Source organism: Vanellus vanellus, assembly GCF_965231255.1.
Source record: "Vanellus vanellus genome assembly, chromosome: 1".
In the NCBI taxonomy this organism is placed as follows: Eukaryota; Metazoa; Chordata; class Aves; order Charadriiformes; family Charadriidae; genus Vanellus; species Vanellus vanellus.
The window spans coordinates 46,130,830-46,156,062 of record NC_138905.1 but is presented as its reverse complement, the minus strand read 5'-3'; the positions used below and the strand labels follow the sequence as shown (position 1 = coordinate 46,156,062).

General features: G+C 37.3%; 1 protein-coding gene across 1 annotated transcript in view; it reads right to left on the bottom strand.

The window, feature by feature from the left end:
* The window catches only part of TMTC2 (transmembrane O-mannosyltransferase targeting cadherins 2), a 258,797-nt gene that overhangs the window by 76,236 nt on the left and 157,328 nt on the right, over window positions 1-25,233 (bottom strand). Inside the window, exon 4 of the mRNA XM_082492526.1 lies at window positions 9,580-9,694. Coding sequence (XP_082348652.1) covers window positions 9,580-9,694 — 115 coding nt within the window. The remainder of the gene's footprint in view (window positions 1-9,579; window positions 9,695-25,233) is intronic.

Sequence of the window (25,233 nt, the reverse complement as noted above, 5' to 3'; positions counted from 1 at the left end):
ATGCTTTACTATATTCCAGCTAGAAAATTTTCATCAGATACTCTAAGTTAGTTCAAAATCACTAAAAGTAAAACTGAAGTGTCTTTATAAAAATACATTAAGGGAAAAATTTAAAATACAAATTTTCTATGCCAATTCAACTAGAGAATTGCAAAACGTCCTTCAAGCAAACTGACTGCAGTTGTACAGAAAGAAGTTTTGGTGTCATAAGCTGGGAACTAATAGCTGCATAATTACCATAGTCAGTTAAGCTTGCAAGAAATGAGCTGAATAGCTATAGAATAGAGAATCATGGCCAGAGGCAGATGAAGTGAAACCCATGGGCAATACTGATGAAAGTCCATGACCTCCTTGAAGTTCTTAGCATCTGTTTTTTAGCCCCATTTTGATAGTCCCAATTCCTTCCTTCCTTCCTTAGACAACCCATTTCCCTTCAACTGATTGCTAGGGTTGAAGTTAGCAACTGGCAATGCCAGATGGAGTCTGTACTTCCTTGTCTACTGGCTCTCAAAACTTTTAGACAAAAATTAATTCCTTTCCACTTACCTGGAAAGGAGTGATAACTGATTAATGGTTAGTCTGTAGAAAAGGTAAACTCTTTCCAAAAAAGGTTTGGTGCATGCATATTTCCATCTTTTTTTGTGGGGTAAAAGAAAGACTAAATGTTTAGCCAAAACTTTCCAGTTTTGCTAGTAAATTTATCTAATTGCAGAATCAAACAATTTAAAGTTTGTTTGTCATGCTTATTCCTTTGCTTTATTACACTGAAGACATCTTTAAAAAGTTCAGGGCTGCATTTGTAAAGCACAGCAAATATCTAGTTCTACTGCATTTCCTTTTAGAGGAAATATAGTTGATTTTCACCTCACATTGCTATAGACAAAAGAAGTGGCAAATACATGGGGGGGGAAAAGTTTGCTCTGAGTGACCAATTTCTAGATGCAAAGGAGTAACATCCCTCAGCTGGAGTTCACACCTTGCTGGCACTGCTGAGTCTCCAGTAACTCACTGGTCCCAGTGGTCTGCATAAGGAAGTTCCTCCTTGTGGTGGGTTGGCCCTGGCCAGGTGCCTGCCAAAGCCCCTCTATCACTCCCCCTCCTCAGCTGGACAAGAGCAGAAAAAATATAATGAAAGGTTCGTGGGTCAAGACAAGGACAGGGAGACAGAAGGACCAATTCCACCAGAGTAGCGTAATGAGAAATAAAAATTAAATCTTAAAACACCTTCCCCCCCACCCCTCCCTTCTTCCTGGGCTCAACTTCACTCCCAGTTTTCTCCACCTCCTGCCCCTGCGTGGTGTAGGGGGATGAGGAACAGCGGTTGCAGTCAGTTCATCACATATTGTCTCTGCCTCTCCTTCCTCCTCCGGGGAAGGACTCCTCACACTCTTCCCCTGCTCTAGCATGGGGTCCCTCCCACGGGAGACAGTTCTCCATGAACTTCTCCAATGTGAGTCCTTCCATGGGGTGCTGTCCTTCAGGAACAGACTTCTCCAGTGTGGGTCCCCCATGTGGTCACAAGTCCTGCCAGCAAACCTGCTCCAGTATGTGCTTCTCTCTCCACAGGGCCACAGGTCCTGCCAGGGGCCTGCTCCAGCATGGGCTCTCCACGAGGTCACAGCCTCCTTTGGGTATCCACCTGCTCCAGCATGGGGTCCTCCACAGGCTTCAGGTGGATATCTGCTCCACTGTGGACCTCCACAGGCTGCAGGGGGACAGCCCGCCTCACCGTAGTCTTCACCACAGGCTGCTCCGGCACCTGGAATGCCTCCTCCCCCTCCTTCACTGACCTTGGTGTCTGCAGAGTTGTTTCTCTGCCTCCTCCCTCCTGGTTGCTGTCATGCAGGGTTGGGGTTTTTTTTCCCTTTTTAAGTATGTTATGACAGAGGTGCTACCACTGTCGCTGATGGGCTCAGCCTTGGCCAGCAGCGGGTCCATCTTGGAGTCAGCTGTCAATGACTCTCTTGGACATGGCAGAAACTTCCAAGCAGCTTCTCACAGAAGCCACCCCTGTAGGCCCCTACTACCAAAACCTTGTAATACAAACCCAATACAGCCAGGAGTGATCTGCTCTTGACCTACTTTTCCACTTCTTTGTTTACACTTCAAAATGATAACTGCTCTTTGGAGATTGCTGGCAGAGGGGAGAAGGAGCCAACAGAACAAATACAAAAGCAGCGATACAGTGCAAAGCATTGAACATAAGCCAGTGGTGGAGCACAGCAATTGGCACGTGCTGAGTACGTACCTATCTTTTGTAGTTATAGAGACACAAAGCATTCCTTCTTCCTAACACAGGGATGAACAAAGGAAAGCATGTCCTTGAAATAAGAATGCGTGATATAGAAGAGTAAACTCAAGTGATAAACTTGGATGAAGAGCTTAAAGCCTTCTGGCACTTTCTAATAAACGTTCTACAGTTGCTAAGAATATCAAGCTACATAAACAAAAAAGCATAACCCCATAATGCCTCCTAAAAAAGAAACACAGGAGCATTTGCTTAAAGTCTGTAGTTCCAAAATGTCTTTTTCTCTCCAGTCCACCTCCCATTTGTGAGGCAGACAAATTAAAATTTAAATTGAAACATGCAACTTCCATTCAAAGAAAGTTTACTGACATAACTGGGAAAACGTGAAGTCTATCAGACGGAAGGAGGGTGAGGAGGAAGTCAGTGGCTCCTTTAGCCTAGTAAGACAAGTACTCTGGAAGAGTAAAGTTTCTCTCTAGAAACGCATGAGAACAAAATTACTTGGAAAAGAAAAAGCTACTTAAACCACAGAACACAAAGCAAATGGTTATAAATTTTCCATGAATTAGTTTAGGATTAATTAGGAGACAAGTTCTAACTATCACAGCAGCAAGATTCTGGAACAACCTTACAACAGGATTTTTTTTTGCCTGCATTGCTTCTAGCTAATTTTACAGTGGAGTGTGAATCATTTATGAGATGGAGGACATGTGCTGACTGCTTGCAAGAGTAGCAGACTTCCCCCAGTGACTTAGGAAGTGTGTCAGAATCCTGTTTGACTGATAGGAAGAAAAATAAAAAGAAGAAAAAAAAATAAGAAGCAAGTTCTGGCTACCTAGAAATGATGCACACCACTTCTATAGATAGAATTGCTCATTTAAATATGTGCAGGAAAACATTTCCCCCAAATGAGTTCTTTGCAACCATCTGGAATTCTTTAGGCTGCCAACTTTTACCTATCCTGCTTGACCAACAACTAGAAAAGTCTTCCTGGCTTCCTTCTCTGCCTTAATTTTGACCTAAAGTCACTGAATACTAATGGCACAAAACTGTTCTCAGTCACAAAGTATAAAAGGCAGTAGAAAGTCTACTGTTTTTTCTCAAGTTACATATTCATTTCTTCCTGTTGTAGTCCTATTAAAGCCAGCTGGTCTACTTACAAAGCAAACAAACTCCTCAGTGACTAAAGCTGTCATAAATTGACCAAATACAATACACAGGAACCCTAACTGTCATTAAGGTAAACATGTACGTTAGTGAAATATTTATAACATTTTCAAGCCAGGTACAGTATTGAAATAATTTAATCAATTTTGTTTACTGGTTGATAACAGCTAATGCAGGGCCTGTTAGTTATTATTTTGCCATGCCTGTAGTTCATCCATGCCTCAAGCTATATTCATCCTATTGATTTCAGGTGGGATTATCTACAAAGAACTATATTTACCTAAATGCTATGCTGCCAAAGAAAGAAATGGAAGAAAATCCTCTTTTATTCCCCACACAGATGTGTCCCCAGCCACGCAGCAATCGAGGATGTGCTTTGCCTAAGGCAACTCTTTCACTGTAATTTGCAAAACTAGCAGGTAGAAAGACAGGTATGGATGCTGCAGCAGCCCAGTACATTAAAACATTAAGTTTGGCTGTTAATTAAGTCTCTTTTGTTTTGTTTTGTTTTATTTTGTTTTGGGTTTATGTAAGTAAGCCATTTAGCTACTCAACCAAATGAGTGCTAATCTTTTTTAAGAGTCTACAACTAGGTTTCATTAACAAGAAAGCCAATCATTACGGAACAGTACAAACAGGGAACATGTTTAATGTTTTCCAATAACACCCTGTTAGCAAATATGTAAATGGAACATAAATCCTACTTTTTTAATCAATAAGAACCTAAACATACCCAGTAGGCACTAACACAAAATGACCATCCCTTTTGCAGAGCTCACTAAGCACAGTCATCCATAACCCCATTAGTGAGAAAAAATCAAAATAAAACAATCATCCCCAAAACAACTTCTAGTCTTTCAGACAGCACAGTCAAAACTCCATCGTGTTCTCCCAGTTCTAGGGAAGAGCTTTCCAAATGCAAGCAAATTGGCTGGCGAGTATAGTCCTCTTCTTTTCTCTGCTGCTGGGGCAGTTCAGTTGGGATTACTACCATTTCAGCTCTGCATCAATTCTCACAATGCTCATTTCCTTGACAGAGGGAGGGCTGTCATAGGGATGAGGAGTAGCATTGCTCCTGCCTTTCTCCCTCCTCTGGACACTGGGCAGTCCTCAAACAAGACATCTATTCCCCCTCACATTCCCCAGCAAGCAACATAGGTTGAGAGCTGGAGAGAACCTCTTACAAGAGGGGCTTTTTACAAAACTGAATGGCAATGTCTCCCACTCAGTCTGAGTTCGACAATTATTTTCCTCGTTTTAGAAAATGGACAAAGTTTATGTAAGGACTAACAACCACTCAATTTCAAATACTGAGGCATGTACTTGAATCGCTAGGTCACTGAATGTATTTCAGCTCTCAGCATTCTTAACAAAAATATCTACTTTATAGAGGCCCTACAAAGAGTCCCAGAGCAGAACTTTGCACTGCAGGACACCACCGAACACCAGTGACCTTTGGGTGCTACCTCAAGAGCCAGTCTCACAATACAGCAAGATTTTATCAAGACAACTTTGGTTACAGTAAGACACACATTTCAGCCACTGTCTTTGACAGAGGAAGAACTAGCTGGCAAAGCACAGATTAATTCCAAACAGGTTCATAACAAGTTTAGATTCACAGCTGAGAAAAAAAAAATAATCAAGTACTTGGACAGCAGACGACACATCCTCTTTGCTTTTTAAGTCAACATCCTGCACTAGAAAAACTTGTAGGCTATCAAGGAAGAGGAACCATAACCTTGACTCATTTCCGACTACGTGAAGTGGTGCAGCAACTTTGTCTGGGGCAGGTTCAAATACAGTTCAACATGGGTTAGTAGGTTAGCCTGCTTTTAGTGTTTTTCATCTCTGATAGCTCAGCAAAGGAGATTTTTATGCCAGCACCCTTAAAAGGCAGAAGCCGAGGGAACACAATTTCAGATGTTATACAGGCTAACAACAGACAAGGAAGAACTTTGCTCATATTGATTTTTACCCAAGGATGTGGAGCTAAACTTTGCATACAAAACACTTCTGCAATCCCAGACTTCACAGAATTTAAATTTCAGCTACTATTGAAGACTTTACCTAAGAGAAATCTAAAAAATCCACATTTATTGAAATAATACCCTAAGTTTGCCACGGTAAAGTTTATGGAAATTCATACTTACAACTTATTCAAAGAAATTAACTTGTACACACAGCCATATATTCCTATATCACTAAAGCCCTACATCACTAAAGGCAAAATGAGATATTTTGGGAGAGAAGAAAGGGGATGGCTGTTTGGTAGAAAATTATCTTTTATAGGATATTGTATACTCCTAAAATACAACATTTAAAGTAATTAGTACCATTTTAAAGGAATATTCGATGTTTATGTGAGATTGAGAGCATCCTTAAAATAGGCTGAGAAACTCAAAGTGATGTAGATTACTAATATGGATGACAAAATATACTCTAAGCAGAGGTACGCCTAAATACAAGTGAAATAATGTATGCAAAACTGTCTTTTTACTGATAAGCAATTTCACTTTAGACTTTAATTAGAAGCAATTTGAAACAATACAAACAAACACATGAGCTTTAGGTAACAATCATAAGACAACAAAAACTGAGAAGCTAAAAAACTAAAAATAGTTTGTTGTTAATGTAGTGAACTTTGTCTAGTTTGGCAGAAGAAACTAGGTTTTTTCTACAGCTCTGTCCTTGGTACTTCACAGTATTAAAATTCGTGGATTTCTCTGTTGTTTTTTTTTAAAAGGCATGGACAGAGATCTCAGTTTATGCTGATTTACTACCCTATGAAATCTAGCTGAAATCAGCACTGTTACATAGCTTTGAGAAGTTGGCTTTGAGATTTATTTGTAAAAATTACCTGCAGTGCAGTCTCAAGACATCAGAGAAGTTATTTATAGGGGGCCACTTTATATGTATTTTTGAAGTACAAACTACCTTATTAAAGTCATATTATGATACATTCTCCATCTACAGTATAAAACAGCAACTGAAATCCTCTCTACACTGAAATTGCTATGAAAATCTCAAATGCTTTCAGAGCTGCCAGGAATTTACCCTCTGAGATTTTCATGAGACTTTCAGAAAACAAGCTTCCAAACAAGAATTCAAGTCTTTAGACTGAGCTCAAGTTTCCTAAATCCCAGGCCACAGATCCTATCTTCAAGACAAGCAGGGTCACAAGTTATCCTTATATGCATAAGTTTCATTTATGCTTATTTGGACCTGAGAAAAGGCCAGCAGAACAAACAAATTTTAATCCGTATCTAAAGTAGTGATGAACCACCAACCCATTATTAATGTTAGCAAGAGCTTTTTTTTCCCCCTCTTTTTTTTTTTTATAAATACAAATAATAATAATAAAATTCTGCTGGTCTATAAAAATCTAGAATTTATTTAAGGATACAGAATTCATACATTTGAATACTATGGGAAATGAGATGTTCAGAACCAGACAAACCTTCAAATGGAGATTATGTAATTATGTAATCTAAATTAATGCAGTTTAAATCATCCTAAATGGCAAAAAAAGACTCAGAGCCATAAGGTATAACAGTCAGAAAAGAAAAATACAACACTGGAATCAGCCATTCATCTAATCTGTTAAATTCTCTAGATTTTAATGCATTAATAGCCAACTGCTAAGACAACCTCACATTTTAGTTTCTTGAAAAAGAAGGAGAGATCATCAAATGCTTCTGTTTATGTAGCTTCTCTCTTTGACTGCTACCCATTAAAAATTGTGAGTTAATCCTTAATAATTTGTTCCTTGATCAGATAGCATTTTGATTTGCTGTTGCTGTGGGTGAACACTGGGCTGCATGCGCCAATTATTTTTTATCAAATACTGAGGCATAAGTGCTAAGAAAAAATAAAGAGCATGTGAGACTACGATACACTTAGGATATATTATGGCCAAAATGCAGTAATTGGAAATGACTGCAAGGGTGCTTTTGTTCTAAACTTCTATTAAATGACTATTTCAAAGGCACAGACTAAAAACCCGAAACCGCGAATCTAACTGACCTCTTGTAAGCACATACAAGACACATTTTTTCATTACAGTAGTTTTGGTAAAAGCCTCCCATAGAAGCGCATGACAAGGATGGGCTGAACTTGCAAGGGAGCTCTTCAGAGTTTACACTTAAAATAAGCAATTTGTATGTGGTCTCATAATATCAAAGCCCACACCATTCACCACCTAGCTTTCATGCTGGATATGGACGTATCCAACACAGGGAAAGACTACAAAAAAATAATGCAAGATTTTTCAGTTTCTGTTGAATAACTAATGGCTTAATGAAGCTTAAAAAAAAAAAAAGTATTCTATTGCATTCAAGATAGTAGTAGAAAGGTTATTAAGAACTAGAAATCCTCTTTTGCATATGCATACACATACACAAACACTTCCCTCTGAATAGACTTCCTTTACTTTCATAGGTATATGTAAAGTAACTTCATGCCCTATATGTATTCCAACCGGCATTTCAGTTAAATTCCTTTTGCACAAATTCAGTAGAATTGCAAGAGATTTTCTGTTCAACAGAAATGAAGGTTTGTAGGCATATATTTTGTATATCAATGGAAAGCTGGAAGATTATCACCCAACCCATTTTCCTCTTCTTACCCTAGTATTAAGTTCAGTTTCCCTCTATGATACAGTGAGTAAGAGACAAAAGTACTGTATAGGCATACAAAAAAAAAAAAAAATAGTTATAATTTTCATCCCCAAAATGAACAGCATATGAGAAATTTAGAAGTATCAATCTTGTCACTTTTTTCCCCTACAATTTTCTGCTGGCTTCAGAAGTTATTTTTTAAATGTGAGCAGAAGGAGTTTCTTCTTAAAAATATGCTTTTTACACTGTCCATTGTTTAACAGAGACAATAAAATTATGTGCATATATGTATGCTTGTAATGGTACGATTATTAAAAATATATATATTTTGAGATATGAATTTGATTTTGGAATGGAAATTCTATCATTAAATTATTTTACGTTTCCAGTATGTTTACCTGTAAGGCAAATTAATGAAATGGGCAACATATTCCTTGTTAAACAAGTAAAAAAAGAAGAAAAAGTCTATTACTGTAAACTTAATTTTCAGTTATTATAAACAACCATTTCAAACTAGACTTACAGGCAGAACATTATTTGTTTACTTATTTATTTAAGGAAGCTTACTATTTGCATTTAGGTTTTGCACATGTTTCTCTCACATACACACTTTCCCACTGCACGCGGGACTTTGTTTTCATACCACTACCTCATGAACGGCAGTAACCTGGATTTTGTTCTTCACACGCATTGGGAAACAACAGCGTATGGCTATTGAAGGCGATGAGCCTGATGGCAGCAGAGCCCCGCTATGGGGGCTCGGCCTGGGAGGGTGATGGCAGGAGGGGAAGGGAGGGCGAGCGCCGGCACGACGATCCGTGCTGAGCAGGGAGCGGGTGAGACGCCCAGCCAGGACACCCGGAGTATCAGCTGGGGCAGGCGGCACCATCACACCTCAGTTTGAAGCTTAGCACGACACTGGCTTCCGTGTTCACGATTTGGCACGTTAATGAGTTGGGAAATCTTTTTGCCCACTGTGTAAAAATTTTGATGCTCGCGGTATTTGTTCTCTTACCCACTTATAACAGGATTCCAGTAATTAAACTTCCTCGAACCTACGCTGCTCTTAAGCCAGTCACAGAGGAAAAGGAATTTGCTGTTTTAACATTTTGGACCTCTGGAGGTAACCGAGGGGTATTGGCTTATGCTAGGAAGTGCTTACACCCACTCTCCCCACCAAGTGTTACTCAGACTTAAAAAAAGAAGTCTAAATAACACGTCTATATTTTAGCAGAGTCAGAAACAGATGGAGTGCTACTGTTGCCAGCTCATCTATCCATACTTTGTTCAGTGTGGGGTTTTTTTTTTTGCATCTTTTAAAGCAAACAGATTTGTAAGTTTACCTTCTCCATACTCAATACATGAATATACTATAACGTTGACCAAGAAAAGGTCCCATCCGCCCCATAGTTTAAGGAGCGTGATTAATGAAATGACTATTACAAAGCAACAGCTAACATCATCTCCATTTCCAGCAAGTAAATCAATAGCGCCATTCACAACAGGTTTCACAGACGATCCAACTCCAGGAAAGCCACGCATACTTACAAATTATAAAGCATATCAGCCATGTTGCTGCGGTAGTACAAGGCATTTCTATAGGCGCTTTCAGCTTCAGCAATCTTGCTCTGGCTCTTGAGAACATTTCCAAGGTTACCCCATGCTGTCAAGAGGAGAAAACAGTATTCAGAAAGAGCTACAATCCAATTACACATGGCAGAGTATCCGAGTATCGGGAAGTTCCTCAGGGAGACAAACCCCACAAAGAAACTATTTTCATGGAAAGGGAGGTTGGTTGTTTTTTTCCCCCCAGTTCTCTGCATCTCTGCATCTTACTGTGAGACTCTCGTTTCACAGCAGTGATTTGCATACATTCTGCATACCTATTGCTTTTGGGTTGGAAAAGGATCTTTAAGAAGAAAATATGTCTGCATGCTTTAGAAACTACTATAGCAAAGGGAAAGGACCATTTTATTTTATGTCGCCTCCAAATAAAATTCCCCAGAGTAAAATGTGGAACTGGGGCATCTTCATAGTTTTAGCTTTTCTTTAAGCCTACCTACTCTAAACAGCAAGAATTTTTCCTAAAGCAGACACAGCTCTCACTTAAGTATGAAAGCTGACAAATGATGCAGGAATTGAAAGAACGGTTAGGTAAGTACCCAGGATTAAAAGTATGCCATATGGATATAAACATACTACACAGATCACTAAAATGCATTTTTTCTACTTGGAAAATGTGGTTCCTTTCCATACAATTTATTACGTTATACAACATGCTTTTATATCCCATCTATAAAGGACTTGAGGTAAAAATATATTTAAGGCTCCACATGTGTTCCCTTTGCAGTTTTGTTGAGTGGCACAAAAACTGTACTTACAAAAGAAACTGGAACTAACGTTTTATTCACAATTTAGGAAGCTAATTTAACTGGTGTTATAGTCTATGTGTATACACGGAAAAAAAACCCACATTATGCTTATAAAAACGTCAAAGTTGTTTCATAAACCAATTCTACTTTCACAAGTACTTTTTTTATGAACAAGAATAATGGAAAGATGAGGCATGTCCTTTCCACCAAACCCACAATATATGGCAAACTGTTCTTCCCTCCAGATGCACTAACCATAAACATTAGCTCAAGTAGCAGTTAAATTCTGCTTCTTCAGTTACTCGAGCCCTTTTCTTTAGAGGAATTTCTATCAATCCTGAGTAATGCAAACTTCCAATGTAGTTTTAACATAACACTGCTAAATGGCTTGATAATTATTTCAGATACTTATTTTTTCCTTAGAAAGCGCATTGCTTTCAAGCTGTTGTGGTTTGCTGCAGAAGCATCCTGCCACAAGGATGGAATCAACAACAAACACATCATTGTCCTCTGAGTAGAAGAAACGGGGCAAAAACTGATGGAAACCTTTTGGGATTCACAAAAATAATGTCATCCAACTGTGGACAACATATTTTGAAAAGACAAAGAAAAAAAAAACCAATATTTCCATGGTAAAATAAACTATCACTTCTGTGAGTCACTTAATTTTATAAGTATTTTATAAGATGAGAAACAACTCAGAAGTTATCACTTAATTGACAAAAGTCACAAAAATGTTCCGTCATTCTATTGTTTAAGAAAATAAAGTTGCTAAAAATATTCTCAGATTCACTCAATTTTTACACTCTTTGCTAGCATATATGCAGAGTTCTGAATTTATTTCCCCATTACTGCTACTATTCTTATTAAAGGTAGAAAACATTCCGGAAGCAGCAATTAAGGTGACTACTCAGCTTGTAAGCATTAACACTTACAAGAAAAACACAGATTATTTTTTTTTAAAAACTCATTTATGAAAACACATGCAGATGTTACTTCTGTAGTACATGACCATCCAGTTTCCCGCAGTTGTACGTTCCATATAATCTGTAGTTACTTTTGTTCTCACTCCAGTCTTCCGTAACAGAGCACTACATTGAATGACCATTTGGACTACTGATAACAATTTCCTGCTATATAGTTATTTGCTCCCCACCGCTTTGAAGCTCAGTAAATGAAAGGATGTATAAAAGAATGATTTGGTTCATCTTTTCATCTGTTAGACTGGAAAAACCCTATTAACACTGTTAAGTGTAATAGTTTCTCCTCTAGACTTCATTTCATGCTGTATGCTCTATTATTTATCTGAGTTAATATAACTTTTAAGGCAATACTCTTTTATATTCCGCAGAATAATCTGTGTCAATTTTTTAATATCAATCAATATTTAATCTGCATTATTTCATATGAAATGTATTCCATTTAGACTTTTGTTTAAACTTGTAAAGCTGCAAATGATTAATTTAACTTAATGTGCTATACTAGAAGAAGAGATAGTAGCAGAAAATAGCAAACATAAAACATGATAATCTCACAATTTATCATAGAAGAAACATGAAAACCAAGGCCTTTTTACTTCCCCAAACTATAAAAGCTTGGTATAAATCTTCACATCTATTTAAATACAGAATTAGGTAGATAAATGACCTAGCTCTGGCTTGAGATGAAGCCTCCTGAAACATTTTATAGAATAAATGCTTATTTGTAGAGATCACACTCCTAGCCCCAGAAGTTACAAAGAGATACTATCATCTGCAGCAGCTACATCCTCTTGGTTGTTGGTATATCAGGGACAGAAAAAGAAGATAGTCTATACGGAAAAGAGGTTATGTCAGCTACTCAAGGAATTTCACTCCTTTTTTTGTCTTAAGTAAGTAGTGCAACTAACCTGAGGAAAAACAAATAATTACAATTATTAACTACATCTCAGGCATCCAATTTTTCAATCCTTACCTCAAGACAAATTTCTCCTGCAAAACCGTAACAACATTTGTTCAACTACGTGTTCATTCAGAAGTAGAAACAAAATTACAGGAATGAAGCCACATCCCTATTAAAAACATACCCTATGACTCCAACTAAATTTCAGCACTCAACTATTTTCCATCTGTACGTGGTGAGAAATGAAAAATTAATATTCTCAAAGGAAAAAGAAACTAGGTCAGTAATTCTGGAATTTAAAATGGATTTTTATTCCACTTATTTTATTTTTTTCCGTGTAAAATCTCTAATACCTGAAATTGCAAAAGGGAACATCTAATATTCAGAAGATGCTAAAGTATATATATACACCACAATTAAATCTTTAATTACAAATTCAATTTTTCCCCTATTGGAGACCCTATTCAGCACAAGAGAGAAAGCATGCTGTGAATTAAGTGGCTTTCTAATATTTACTTTTTGCCTGCTGCTTAATTCCCTATGCACCAACAACGAGGGCAAACCAGTCCCAGGTCTTTTAGAAATAATACTCCATCACAGAATGGGTACAAAGGTAACATTAACATATCTCACACACCTGCAAAACAATCAATCCATTCAAACTTTACTTCATTGCCTACTTCTTTTCCATAGATTATACTCAATATAAATGGGCATATTAAAAATTAAATCCATTTTATCATCTTGTATCCTAAGCCAATTATAAACTGAAAAATCTCCTAATGCTTAAGAATTCCTATGCTACTTACATTTCTTTGCAGGAATATAGAACATTTTAAAGGAGGTTTGTTGCTGTTGTTCTTTTTAAATAAATAGCAGGAAACACTACATAGCACTAAGTAGGAAAATAAACAATTGTTCAAGTGTTACACTTTTGGCCATATCAAACTAGATTTCTATTAAACTTTAAAGATGACATTTATGCCACCTTGCAGTGAGAGTAGGTCAAGTTCTCGGGCATTTAATTGCTTTCAAAATGAAAACGAATATGACAAATTTCAGCTTCAAATATAACATGATTAATTTCTCAACTATCTCACTGAAACTGAGGATTAAGATTTAACAAGCCTGAAAAATACCAGGTTGGCATATTAAACCTTCTCTAAGCACTTTCATTCTGGAAGACTGCAAGACAAACAACAGCGAAGCAGGAACAACATTGTCCAATCTAATATGCCTGGATTTAAGAAACATATATTACTAAGGAGAACAGTTGAAATTTCAGCTTACAATTGAATTATGAAAACAAATGAGAAATAGAAACAAATGTGTGCAAATATCTTCATTTAAATAAGTCGTTCCTTTTCTACTGAATCTGTAGAACTTGATTGCTACTTAGTGAAATGGAAATAAAAAGCAACAAAGTAAAGTTTGATCCCATAGTTTGCTTTAAAAAAAAAATAAAATGACAAATCATTACCAAAGATAACCCAAACTATTAAAGAAGGATTCTCCTTTCTACCCATCACCCCTATATAATCCATGAAAAATGAGATTATAACAAAATCTATTTGGAAACTCACACCTATTAAACATATCTGTTGTCCAAACACCTCTGCTGAAACATGGAGAGGAAAAAAATCCAACTAAAATCCCCTAGTAAATCACTGAAATATAACCTGGCAAACATTTAAAAATAATATAGCAAAGAAAAGGAAAATCCTGTCTTTCACAGTATGTTATGCAAGGGGGCAAACATTGTCTTTTGTAAAATTTACTAGGAGTAAACATACTTGAAAACTGATGAAAGAAAATATAGGACTCAAAGTTAAAAAAAATTGATACACGTTCACAATTCACATCAAGAAGTTACTGAAGTTTCGTAATACTGTTCTCCCCTTAAGCTATCAGACTTATTCACAAAATAGAAGTTAAACCCAAATTGATGAATGCATCAAAAATTGTGAACGAGATTATTACTTGAGTGAAATGAACTACTTGAGCAAAGACTGAAGTATTTAGGGAACAGCCAAGTCATTTGTAATCAACTTGTCAGCAGTTCCAAACTAGCAACTTTAGTTCACAGAAAAATGCATATCAAGCCAAGAAAACTTCTACAGAGTTTTACAGATATCTGTGCATTATTTACTACTCTTTAGCTTGTAAAATTAACAACAGCAGTTCCAGGTTGCATTCCTTCTCTTTACAATCCTTCTGCGCTTCTCCTGACTCATCTATGAAAAAGAAGTGAATGCATAACAATTATCATCTCTACTTTTTCATAATTGGAGTTTAGGGATGAAGAGATGCTGGTCCAGAAAAAAAAAAAAAAGGCCTTCAATTTTTTTTTAAATTCCAATGACATCTGTTTTTTGGAAGTTCTGCAAGAGGTCTGTTGTTCTCTATTATCACAATTGCATTTATTCTCCCATGTAACAGCCCTGCAAAAGACACTCCTGGGCAACATTTATGATAAGGGACACTAATACAAGAATCTCGATACAGTGAGAGTTCAGAAACTGAATCCTTGATTGTAAAAAACCACTAGCAGAGCCGAAAATCCGAATCTGACATTTGAACATAACACATTTCAGGCTGTAACAATTTCTTTAGCAATGTAAATATTTGCACAATCCCATTATGGAGGGGGATGGGAAAAGTAATTAAAAAAAAAAAAACTTAAAAAACCCGTGGTCCTACTTCAAAGTAAAAAAAAAAGAGTTTATAAATTCCTTTAATGTTCAACTTCAGTAGAGAAACAGCATTTGCCTTTTTTCTGTTAATTCTGAGTAGTACTGATCTCTGTCTTCCCTTTTGGAAAGAAAGCCTACCTGCCACATATGGCAAAGCACAAGAGAGGGGAGCAAGTATGACCAAGAACATTACAACCAACACACTTTAACTTATGTAAAACCCATTAAAGAGCAAAGATGTGCAATTCTGAAAAATATTCCACAATTCCAAATTACATGAAAAGATGATAAGAGAAAGTACTTTGGAGTCTAATTCCCAAAGGTCATTTTGTTTGTTGAATAAAATGGGCTTTAATGTGACAGGCTTTTGAAGAATATTTTTATTTCCTTTCCCTCTAAATAAAACAATGGGAGGAGAGCGATATCATTGTACGCCTGCCAAAAATGGAGTGGAAAGAGAATGACAGTGATTATCAACACAGTTATCAGCACTTCAGAGGCGCTTTTACTTTTACTTTGTGAAAGTAATATTGATTGGTATCAAAACCCTCCTCAGGCTGATAAACAGTGCAGCTCCTCCATGTTCCCCTACTATTTTACACCTAAACAATCGGTACTCTGAACTTCATGAAAAAGTTATTTCTACTCCCCTGTTTACTTGGAAGACATTAGATTTCAAGATCCATCAAAGATGCTTAAGCATGTGGGCAACCACACATGCTGCAAAGCTCCAAAGAAGCATCCTTCTCAAAACCTATTGAAATTCCTAGCTGTTATCACTGGCAAAACATTTATTTGGATGATAACTGTAGTGTGAGAATTCTCATTTTATTTTTCTTAAACACTTTCTTCTGTTTCCGATGTTGTCCAAAAGGATTTTCCATTTGCTTCTTTTCCCTTCACAGGCTTACAAGTCAATTAAAAGATATGCACTTTTTATATAAATCAATTCTTCAGTCCAGCACACTAATAATCTCCTTTTGGTCATAGCATCAGTATTTGAAATTTGCATTGCAGTTGGTACAAAATTTTATGCTTTCTTTGGTTACAAACTTGCTGAGTAAGAAACTCGGAGGGAAACAGGTTAGAACAGTATGACAAAATTTAAAACATTACAAGGAGGAAACAGTACCAATTTCACTTCCCACTTTGAACTGTTACGATGTTTTCCAAGAATTTACATCACAGTATGACTTATTTTCAGTGGGATGTTACCAATGTAATGGAGTCAAATCTCAAAGAACTAAAATAACTTTATAGAAAACTAGGAATTTTTACTACTTTCCAGGTGATGCTTCTTATAAAGTGACAGAGCATGGGGAAGATGGCTTCAGCCTTGACCACACTGCATGTATTAAAGGGTGTCGGTTTATATGGCACTGTCACCATAAAAGGTTTGATGAACACTAGTTAACTTCTAAAACTTTGGAGCATAAAATAAAACCAAAACCCCAAAGAAATAACCTCTTCTCTTTTGCTATTAACTTTTATGTAGACTTAATTCCTGGAGTATGACAATCTGGGTTTCCAGTTTAGGGAACTTTTCTTCTTTTTTTTTTTTTTTTTTCTTTTATTTTTACCATCTGTTCTTAACACTTTTTCATTTTGCACTATAAATTGCTACTTTACAGCTATCACTATGAAAGTCATGGATTACAAGCATTCATATTGCCACCTCACCCTGTGGCAACATCACCACGATGCAGACAGAGTCAAGTGCAGCAGCATGTTGTGAATCTCAGTTCTGAGGTAAAGGGGAGCAAACAGAATATTGAATACTCTTGGAATTTTCACTAAATACATTTTTCTATTCATTCTTAGCACTACACTACATAGAGCACTGGACCACTGCTAACAAACTATTGAAAAATTGGAAAATTTTGTGAAACAATGCTGACAGCAGAGGATGCCTCAGTAAAAATAAACTTAATATAGTACGTGGCTTGCACAGAAAAAAAAAATCCATCTCTTTTTCTTATGTTCTTCAAGTTTATACCTTTAAAACAAATACATTCCTGTCATCAGACTCAGATCCCTCCCACTGAAATTACAGGTGCTAAACTGGGAATTAAACGAGGTACATTCTCTTCCCAGCTCTGTCGCTCATCTGTTGTTCAGATCTGTTGTTCAGGACGCTTCACCTCCTGATGCCTTTCTATTTGTATTCTTGACATTTGTTACTCATCCATTAATTGCAAGTTTTTTTCTGACAATGATTGTATCTCACTGTGGGTTTGCACAGTGCCTCCTACAACAGTACAGTCAGACACTAATGGAACATAAATGCATGATAACCTCTGGAGGGATGAAGTAAAGAAAGAAGATTAAATGTTCTGCAATACAGATGAGAGATGAAAAGAATATTTCCCCATATAATTAGTATCCTCACAAAATAAGGGCCAAGAAAACAAAGTTATTTACAGTTTAAGCATTGTGGGAACATTGATATTTGTGTATGCATTTTATATTTTTATCTATGTTCTTAACTTCTGTTAAAGGGTCATCCTTCCTAAAATGCATTTGGGAGCAGACAAAGCTTGCATTTGGTTAAAATAAAGAAATAATTGGGGGGAAACAAAAACAGCTGTAAAATCTAAACCATTCTATGATGGCCTTCATTGAGGCCTTTCAGTAGTTAAAGAGGGCTTATAAGAAAGATGAGGACTAACTTTTTAGCTGGGCCTGTTGCAATAGGCCAAGGGGTAAGGGTTTTAAACTAAAAGAAGGTAGATTTAGACCAGACATAAGGAAGAAATTTTTTACACTGAGGGTGCTGAAATACTGGACCAGGTTGGCCAGAGCAGTGGTAGATGCGCCATCCCTGGAAACACCCAAGGTCAGGTTGGACGGGGCTCTGAGCAGCCTGATCTAGTTGAAGGTGTCCCAGCTCATTGCAAGGCGGTTGGACTAAATGACCTTTAAGGGTCCCTTCCAACCCAAACTATTCTATGATTCTATGATAATCTGACATTCCTTTGAGTCTTTTGAGGACTTCTGAGCATGGTCTACTTCATGAGAAATAAGTTGAAACATTAAGACCAATGTTTGTAAATGGAAAACTCATCCTACTGGGGGAAAAAAAAAGCGGAGATTTTCATAGAGGTCAACAAGTTTCCAATATCCAAATATTCCAAATTACCTTTGTTGTGTCACACATGGAGAAAGAGCACAGCACTAGTTATATCATTCACATTTGAAAGGTTATAACCATAGCTATGAAGAACACCACCTTTTCCTCCTTGTCAAAAGGTTAGATTCATCAACAGCTTAAGGCTTTTTCTTTTCAAGGGTACTACCTGCTAAAGCAGAGTGGTGTTCCAGTCGTTAGCATTCACATTTCATCAGGCAATCACTTTCTTCTAGAGGAGAAAGAGTTTCATGAACAGAGGTACGATAGGTTTCCCCAATAAAATTTCTGAAAGCTCAGCAGCACACTCAAAAAAAGGCAATGAAGAGAGCTCAACATCTTAAATAGTTTTTCTACAGTACAGACCCACTATCTCTCACAAAGATACTCAGAAGATCAATTACATAACGTTTGTTAAGTGATTTGAGAACAGAAAAGTCCATGTAAATGCTAAAGGTTACTACTTTGAAAGTTGAACAGATTTTGCATTCTTCCTTATATCTGGTCTCTCTGCTAAGAGAGCGTTATGGTTTGTACAAGGCATTTATATTTTTCCTTTTATTCCAAATAAATAATGAATTTTTCAAAATGTCATTTATTTATTCATACCATTTGCAATAATTTTCCTCCAAAAACTTGTTAACAGGCACATTTTGATCAAGTTACCTCATTGCTAACTCAACAACAGAAGTGCCCTGTTTCTTGTGTCCTAAAGGGATAAATGGTTTCTATATACCCATAATTTATGAGTTTAATCTACTTTATACATTGATTTTTATTTTTTTTTTATACCAGTGGGTATGTGGTAATGTTGAGACAGACTGTATTAGAAATTTACCACCTCCCAACTTTTATATATTATTCTTCTTTTTATTAAGAGTGTTATTTATATTGTTTGTTCAACACTTCATTTGCTGATCAATTCCAGGGCTTTTGGAATGACAGCAGGTGAAACAAAAACAGAATTTAAAACTATGCAGAGCTCTGAAAGCTGTCCAACACCATATCAGCATGGCTACTGAACCAACCGGCTTTTGGCAGACCGTGCTTCAGTTTTGTTTCTTAGTTCTGAAAACCTGATGCATATGGGTACGAACACACGGCACTTTCTAGTAGTTTCTGGTGTACCCACTCCACTTGCTAGGCTACAGAAAATTAATTTTTCCTCCTCAAATGATAGTACAGTGGCTCTGTCAGCTCAATGAACCTGAGAGGTGATACTGAGCAGCTGGTAAAGCGTTCTTAGGCTTCACAATTTACTCTGTTTAGTCTAGAGTATGGACCCCTCGTTCCACCTAGGACATACTTGCAGATTTTGGTAATCCAATCAACTTTAATGAACCCAATCTCAAATATGTGAGGGCTCCACAATCTGACTGAATAGTAAGTGTCACATTAACAGAGCCTTTAGCGAGTACCCAGAACAAAGCAAGCCATCAAAGAAAAATGATAGGTATACTCACATACTCCCACTTCTGCTAGACACCCTGAGGCCCTGCGCGTAACAGTACTGTATGAAGAAATTCTCACCAGTACCTTCACTTTAGGTGGCACAGGATCAAATAACACTTCCTCACTGCTCTTAGTTATGTATCAGCTATGTAAAATATTTTCAGGGTAACATTACAGAAAGTCTTAACAGCATAGACCTCACTCAGTATTGGTCAACAAACAAGTTCAGGAAGAAAAATGTTTCCCAGTCACTCATCTCTCAGCTGGAGGTACCATCTCACATCTCCCAGGACCTGCCTCGGTGTAGCCAGTGTGCTACATGGGACAGTCCTTCCTCTTCTACCACAAAAGAAAGACAATACTCCGGACAAAGCTGTCCTGTAAATCAGATTCAGCCCATAAAACCATTGCTCATACTGCAAGAACCTCTAAAAGATTCAAACCAGAAATCACAACCTCACTGTGACTTTGTAGGTATTCTTTATAAATAAACACAACACCAACACACAGATTGTTTTGGACACATACTACCATTTCCCAATCTTTGTACAATTCAGTTTTGTTTAGTGTTGCAACTCTGATGTAGGTATTCCAATTAAGCTAAAACCACTGCAAGATCATGGTTTTGTTGACAATACAACGGTTTTGTATCTTCCAAGCTGTGCTGGGTACACCCCAATGCATCAGGAAATAGCTTTTCATCTGACAGAAGGGTAATAGCAAAAGACTGATAAACATAGATTACATTTTATTTCAACAGAAATTCCATTGTCAAAGGCGGTAACTGCTGTAGGTTACTTCAGGGCAGTGTTCCATGACACAGTGGCTCTGGTGGAATTGCAATTTTAAGGAATTCCTGCATCTACCACCCTCCAGGCCATTCAGTTCTGCCACCCTGTCCCTCATGCTAAATTTTTTAGGAAGGCTATAATATGGATCAGATGAATAACGTGATCCAGGTTAGGAAAGAAAAAAAAAAAAAAGAGCAAAGGTAGATCGTAATACCTTCAACATCTAATGTAGTCAGTGTTCTGATTGACAGCAGAGCCTAAATACACCTTGATTTGCACAGCTTGGTGAGCTGTGCCGGCACTGCAAGTGTGTGAACACCATAAACCATTCCTGCCATAAAGTTTCTATATCATGAAACTTCACATGGGTCTGGAACAAAGCAGTCAACCAGTGCTGACCTGAAACTCTCATAAGGAACTGTATTTTGTAGCGGCGATGAACTCAAATCATTCAAGAAAGCAAGAGGAGGCCAGAGCAGCAGAAAAATAGAAGGGGAAGAGGAGAACTCTGGGCACCCCAGACACCGCAGGATTAACCCTAAGGAACACTTCAGACCACGAAACTGACTCAGGCAAGGAGGTAACCATTTACTAAAACTGTCAAATTATGTAACTTTTTAAGCAGCTGGCATCGTTCTAAAAAAATTATCTATGATATATTACAAAATCATCACTTATGTCCCAAGTGGTGAACTGTGAGACAGCCTCCTACAGAAATAGAAGGGTGCGCTTAACTGACTGAAATGACAGCTCTGGTCCTCAAAACTAAAAGTAGATGGATCACGTTAGCTCCTTTCCAGGAAAGAGGAATAGAGAGGGCAGTGTCCTGGAAATACGCCAGAGGAACCACAGAGCTGGGGGGAATCAGTGCTAGGGTTTGTCAAACCAAGAGAATCTTCAGAATGCTCAAATGACGTATGTCAGACTTGGGAAAGGAAAATTAGTGCACATCCCAGAAGCAGGCTTTCTATGACGTTTTAAGTTGTATGGTTTTGTTTGTTTTATTTTAAATTACTTATTAAGGCAAGACAGAGGCTGTGAAGCTTTGCCAGCCAATACGCATCCACACTGGTACGGAAATATAGGTGGCAGGGAAGAAGGTGAGTCATAAAATGACTTTCTCCATCTTTTGCCAGCAGTGAAACTGAAGACACTAAAATGATTAAGTAGAATCTTCTGTGTTCTAAGAACTGAAAGAAAAGTTCAATGTGCTCAAGCATCCAAGAAAAGAGGAGGAAAGGACCTTGAGCACTCCGTTCCTCTATTTTGTGATTGTTTCTGTACTTTAAAACAAAGCTATACGCAAACTTTTTGCGCATACTATAATTGCATCAGCCATCGTTTAATTTTTGCACATGTGAGGGCTGGCAATGATGACAACCCAAGCTTGAGTGTTAATAAAACTCCCTGGTAAAAAGGGTATTGGAAACCTTAATGAAATACTTGTATTTATTTATCTACACTGGGATTTTACACTGCCAGAAGAGGTATAAAGAGGCATGTGTGTAAATTATTGTCCTGTCCACGTTAAGGTTTTCTCTACCAGATTTATGTAATGGGACCTCAGTGTGTACTGGTATGAAATCCACTATGAATAGGACAATGAAGACAAGTAACCCATGGTGAAAATCAGTATGTAAAGAACAATTTTTCACCACTGACATATTTTGGAAAAAGGTGAAATAATGAAACAATTGGATGACTACCTAATGCATTTAAACATGTGCAGCTTGAGAACCAACCTGGATAATCTCATTTTCTTCTAATTAATAGTAACTCACTCCCTCAAAAAAAAAGGAGGCTAGTTCCGTAGAACACATGAATACGGACTGAAGGCCTGACTTTTAATCAAACTGGAAAATAAAATCTACCATTTTCTGGCAAAGAAAATACCAAACTTAATCCATTTCACTTGCTATACTACAAAAAATACATCTTGCCAAAGCTAATCCCTCATTGACCAGGGGTGGCGTTTTTTTGCACTGTACTTTTCAGCACAGATGAATTTGCTGAATGATTTTGCAGAGCACCTCAGGGAAGGCAGGGGAAGAAATAACAGTCTGATGAGTCCATGTCTCAAAATTGTTTACTTCTTTACATTCTTATTAAATGCAAAGGGGAAAAAAGTTTAGCTAGTGGTTAATAACAGACACTCTTCCTGTTCCCCTGCTATTTAGGATTCACAGATTAGAGATGCTGTTGGACTACAATCAAGGAAAAAAAAAAAAAAATATAGTATCCTGGTTTCCAGTCCTCTCTCTATATAAGGGAAGAATATTGGGCTTTCTGGTATCCTGCTGAAGGAGAAGCAGATATCCCACAGTGACTTGGGTTTCAAAGGAAATTACAGCACTACTGAAGAACTGAGAGAGAGAACACTGTCACTGGAGAATAAATTCAGACTTTGAACTGAAGTGTAAGCCAGTCTCCTTCAGCTCTCCAACATAGTTAGCATAACCAGACTGTTTTGCTGAGGCTGAGCTGCCTGTGGGCTGCCCAAGTGCTCTAAATAACCACGGCTATTTCCCAAACAACTTAGTAATGGCCATTCCTTCTACACTTTCTAATCATCCAGGGCAGCGGTACCACCCATTCAGACAGCCCTACACTATTTTCAAAGAGTAGTCTTTCTATTTAACTTTCAAACAATACTACATGGCTCACTTACTAGTTGAGCTTTCTCTTTTAAAGCTGTTACAAGTGGCGGATAGAAAATGTATTTCCTATTTATTTCAAGAACTCTGAAGCATCCAGCACAACACTTATCCTTCAAATTCTGCCATTTTTGTTAAGAACAAAGACACCAAATTTACCATGGTATATCCTACATAATTTGTACGCAGCAATAACAGACTTATATAGCCATATAAATGTATATATTACTACTTATATTTTTTAATATATAATCATAAACTTTGAATTTTTTACTTATATGACACCATTTCATTATCAGGTGCATTTCCCCATACAGTATCTGTTACAAGGGTTATTACTGATGGTTGGAAACATCTTACAACACTGACAGAAGGTATACTACCTTAACAGTAATTTCTTAAAAAAAATAGCCAAACTTAAGTTTCTGACCAAAGTTGAAAATTATAGAAATCAAGGAAAATATCCATGCAACATTTAATCAAAAGATAAAGTACTGGAAAGTTCTGGTGAAGATGTTGGGAAGACTTACGATTAGTTGGTGCTCTGTTTTTCTGACAAAGTTGACCAAAAAGTATGCCAAGAATCACCGCAATGACTATGCATTCCGATTTTTATTTAGCAACTAGCTTAGCAGGGATATTACACCATCATACATGTGGAGAGGTTTTAATACAATAATGAGTCACCAAAATTTAAAAAATGATCCAATGTCTAATGAAAATAGGTAGTACAAACTCCATTCCGGAGGGAAAAAATACGATTAAAGTGGCTCGTTCAAAGGTTAAAGAAGAGCTCATTAGCAAACCTAAAACAAACTTGTGAATACCTAATTCAGATGCTATGCTGATATCACTGATATTTCTTAACAGTGATATTATGCAAAACTTTTATATGTAATTATTAACAGGTTTTATATTTTTAAAATCTGCCAGTTTATGGCAATCTGTGCACTGAAATTACTTTTCTCTTAAGCCTCGTTTTTCAAAACCAGCATTTTCCATTCACTGCAACATTATTTAAGTCAGACCTTTATCACTTTTACAGTGATTTTATTATTATTGAAGTGAAATGAACCAAAGGAGCAAGAAATAATTACTGTTCAGAGTGATATTTTGGGCTATTGGCCCAAAGATGAGTTGGAGTTTTACTGCCAAGTTGCTTATAAAAAAAAGAATATATGCACCAAAACATTGAAATGCAATCCGAAATGCTCAAAGTATGTTTAAATGTCCAATGTGGTGTTTTTTAAAAAGCACACTACTCTCTTTAGAAGGCATAAAAAAAGTGTGGTGAACAACTAGCTGTGCACCAGAGCAATAGCTATCCAAAACAAAACTCTAAAGGTATTACAAGAGAACCCAGCTTCTTGTCAGCAAAATATAACCTCTTAACAAAAAGCATATATGAATGCCATACCTTAAAATATTTTTTTCTCCTTTTGTCTCCAGTCAGTGATACAAAAATATTAATAATCATGGAAAATACTGGTTTATTGCATCCTTTTTGTTTCCGGCTTCTTTGCCTAGTTTACTACAAGGTGTTATAACTACTTTTCCTCACTGCACTATTAGGTGGCATTTTCATTGTCTGCTGAAGAAGGGACCTCTTACTGACAGCTACTGTTGGCAAGAAATCATTTTCTAAGAGTAGATAAGGATAACAGCAGCAAGCTGTCAAATCAGATGGAAACAGCTTCTACTACTGTCAAACAACTTCTAGTATTGTCGAACCAGCCACCAGGCGAGCGACAGATGCTCCCCCCTACTTCTCTTCAAAGAGAGAAGCAGAGGAGGGAAAAAGAGACCTATGCATTTAGAAGGAACTAAACTACTTTAATAAGATATTAATAATAAAATATAAATAAAATAATGAAATCTATACAAAACCATATTAAGCTCTCAGGATGACAATCATGTCACCGGCTGGCACTGGGGTAGTCCCAGACTGGACTCAGTGATGGACAGGAACTGGATTCCAGATTGGGATCAAAGGCAGACGAACAGACAGAATCCTCCTCGGACGCCAGCCATTGAAGAAAGAGGGCTGAGCCTTTGATCCCTCAGGATGGAATACTCCCCATTGGTCAGTTTGGGGTCACCTGTCCTGTCCACTCCTCCCCACAGGTGGGACCCCTCTACGCTTTTCCGCTTCCAACCCTCCAATGGGGCAAATAACCAAGTCAGCTGCCCTGGGATGTTAGAGCGATAAGCATAAGCAAGAGCATCTCTGCA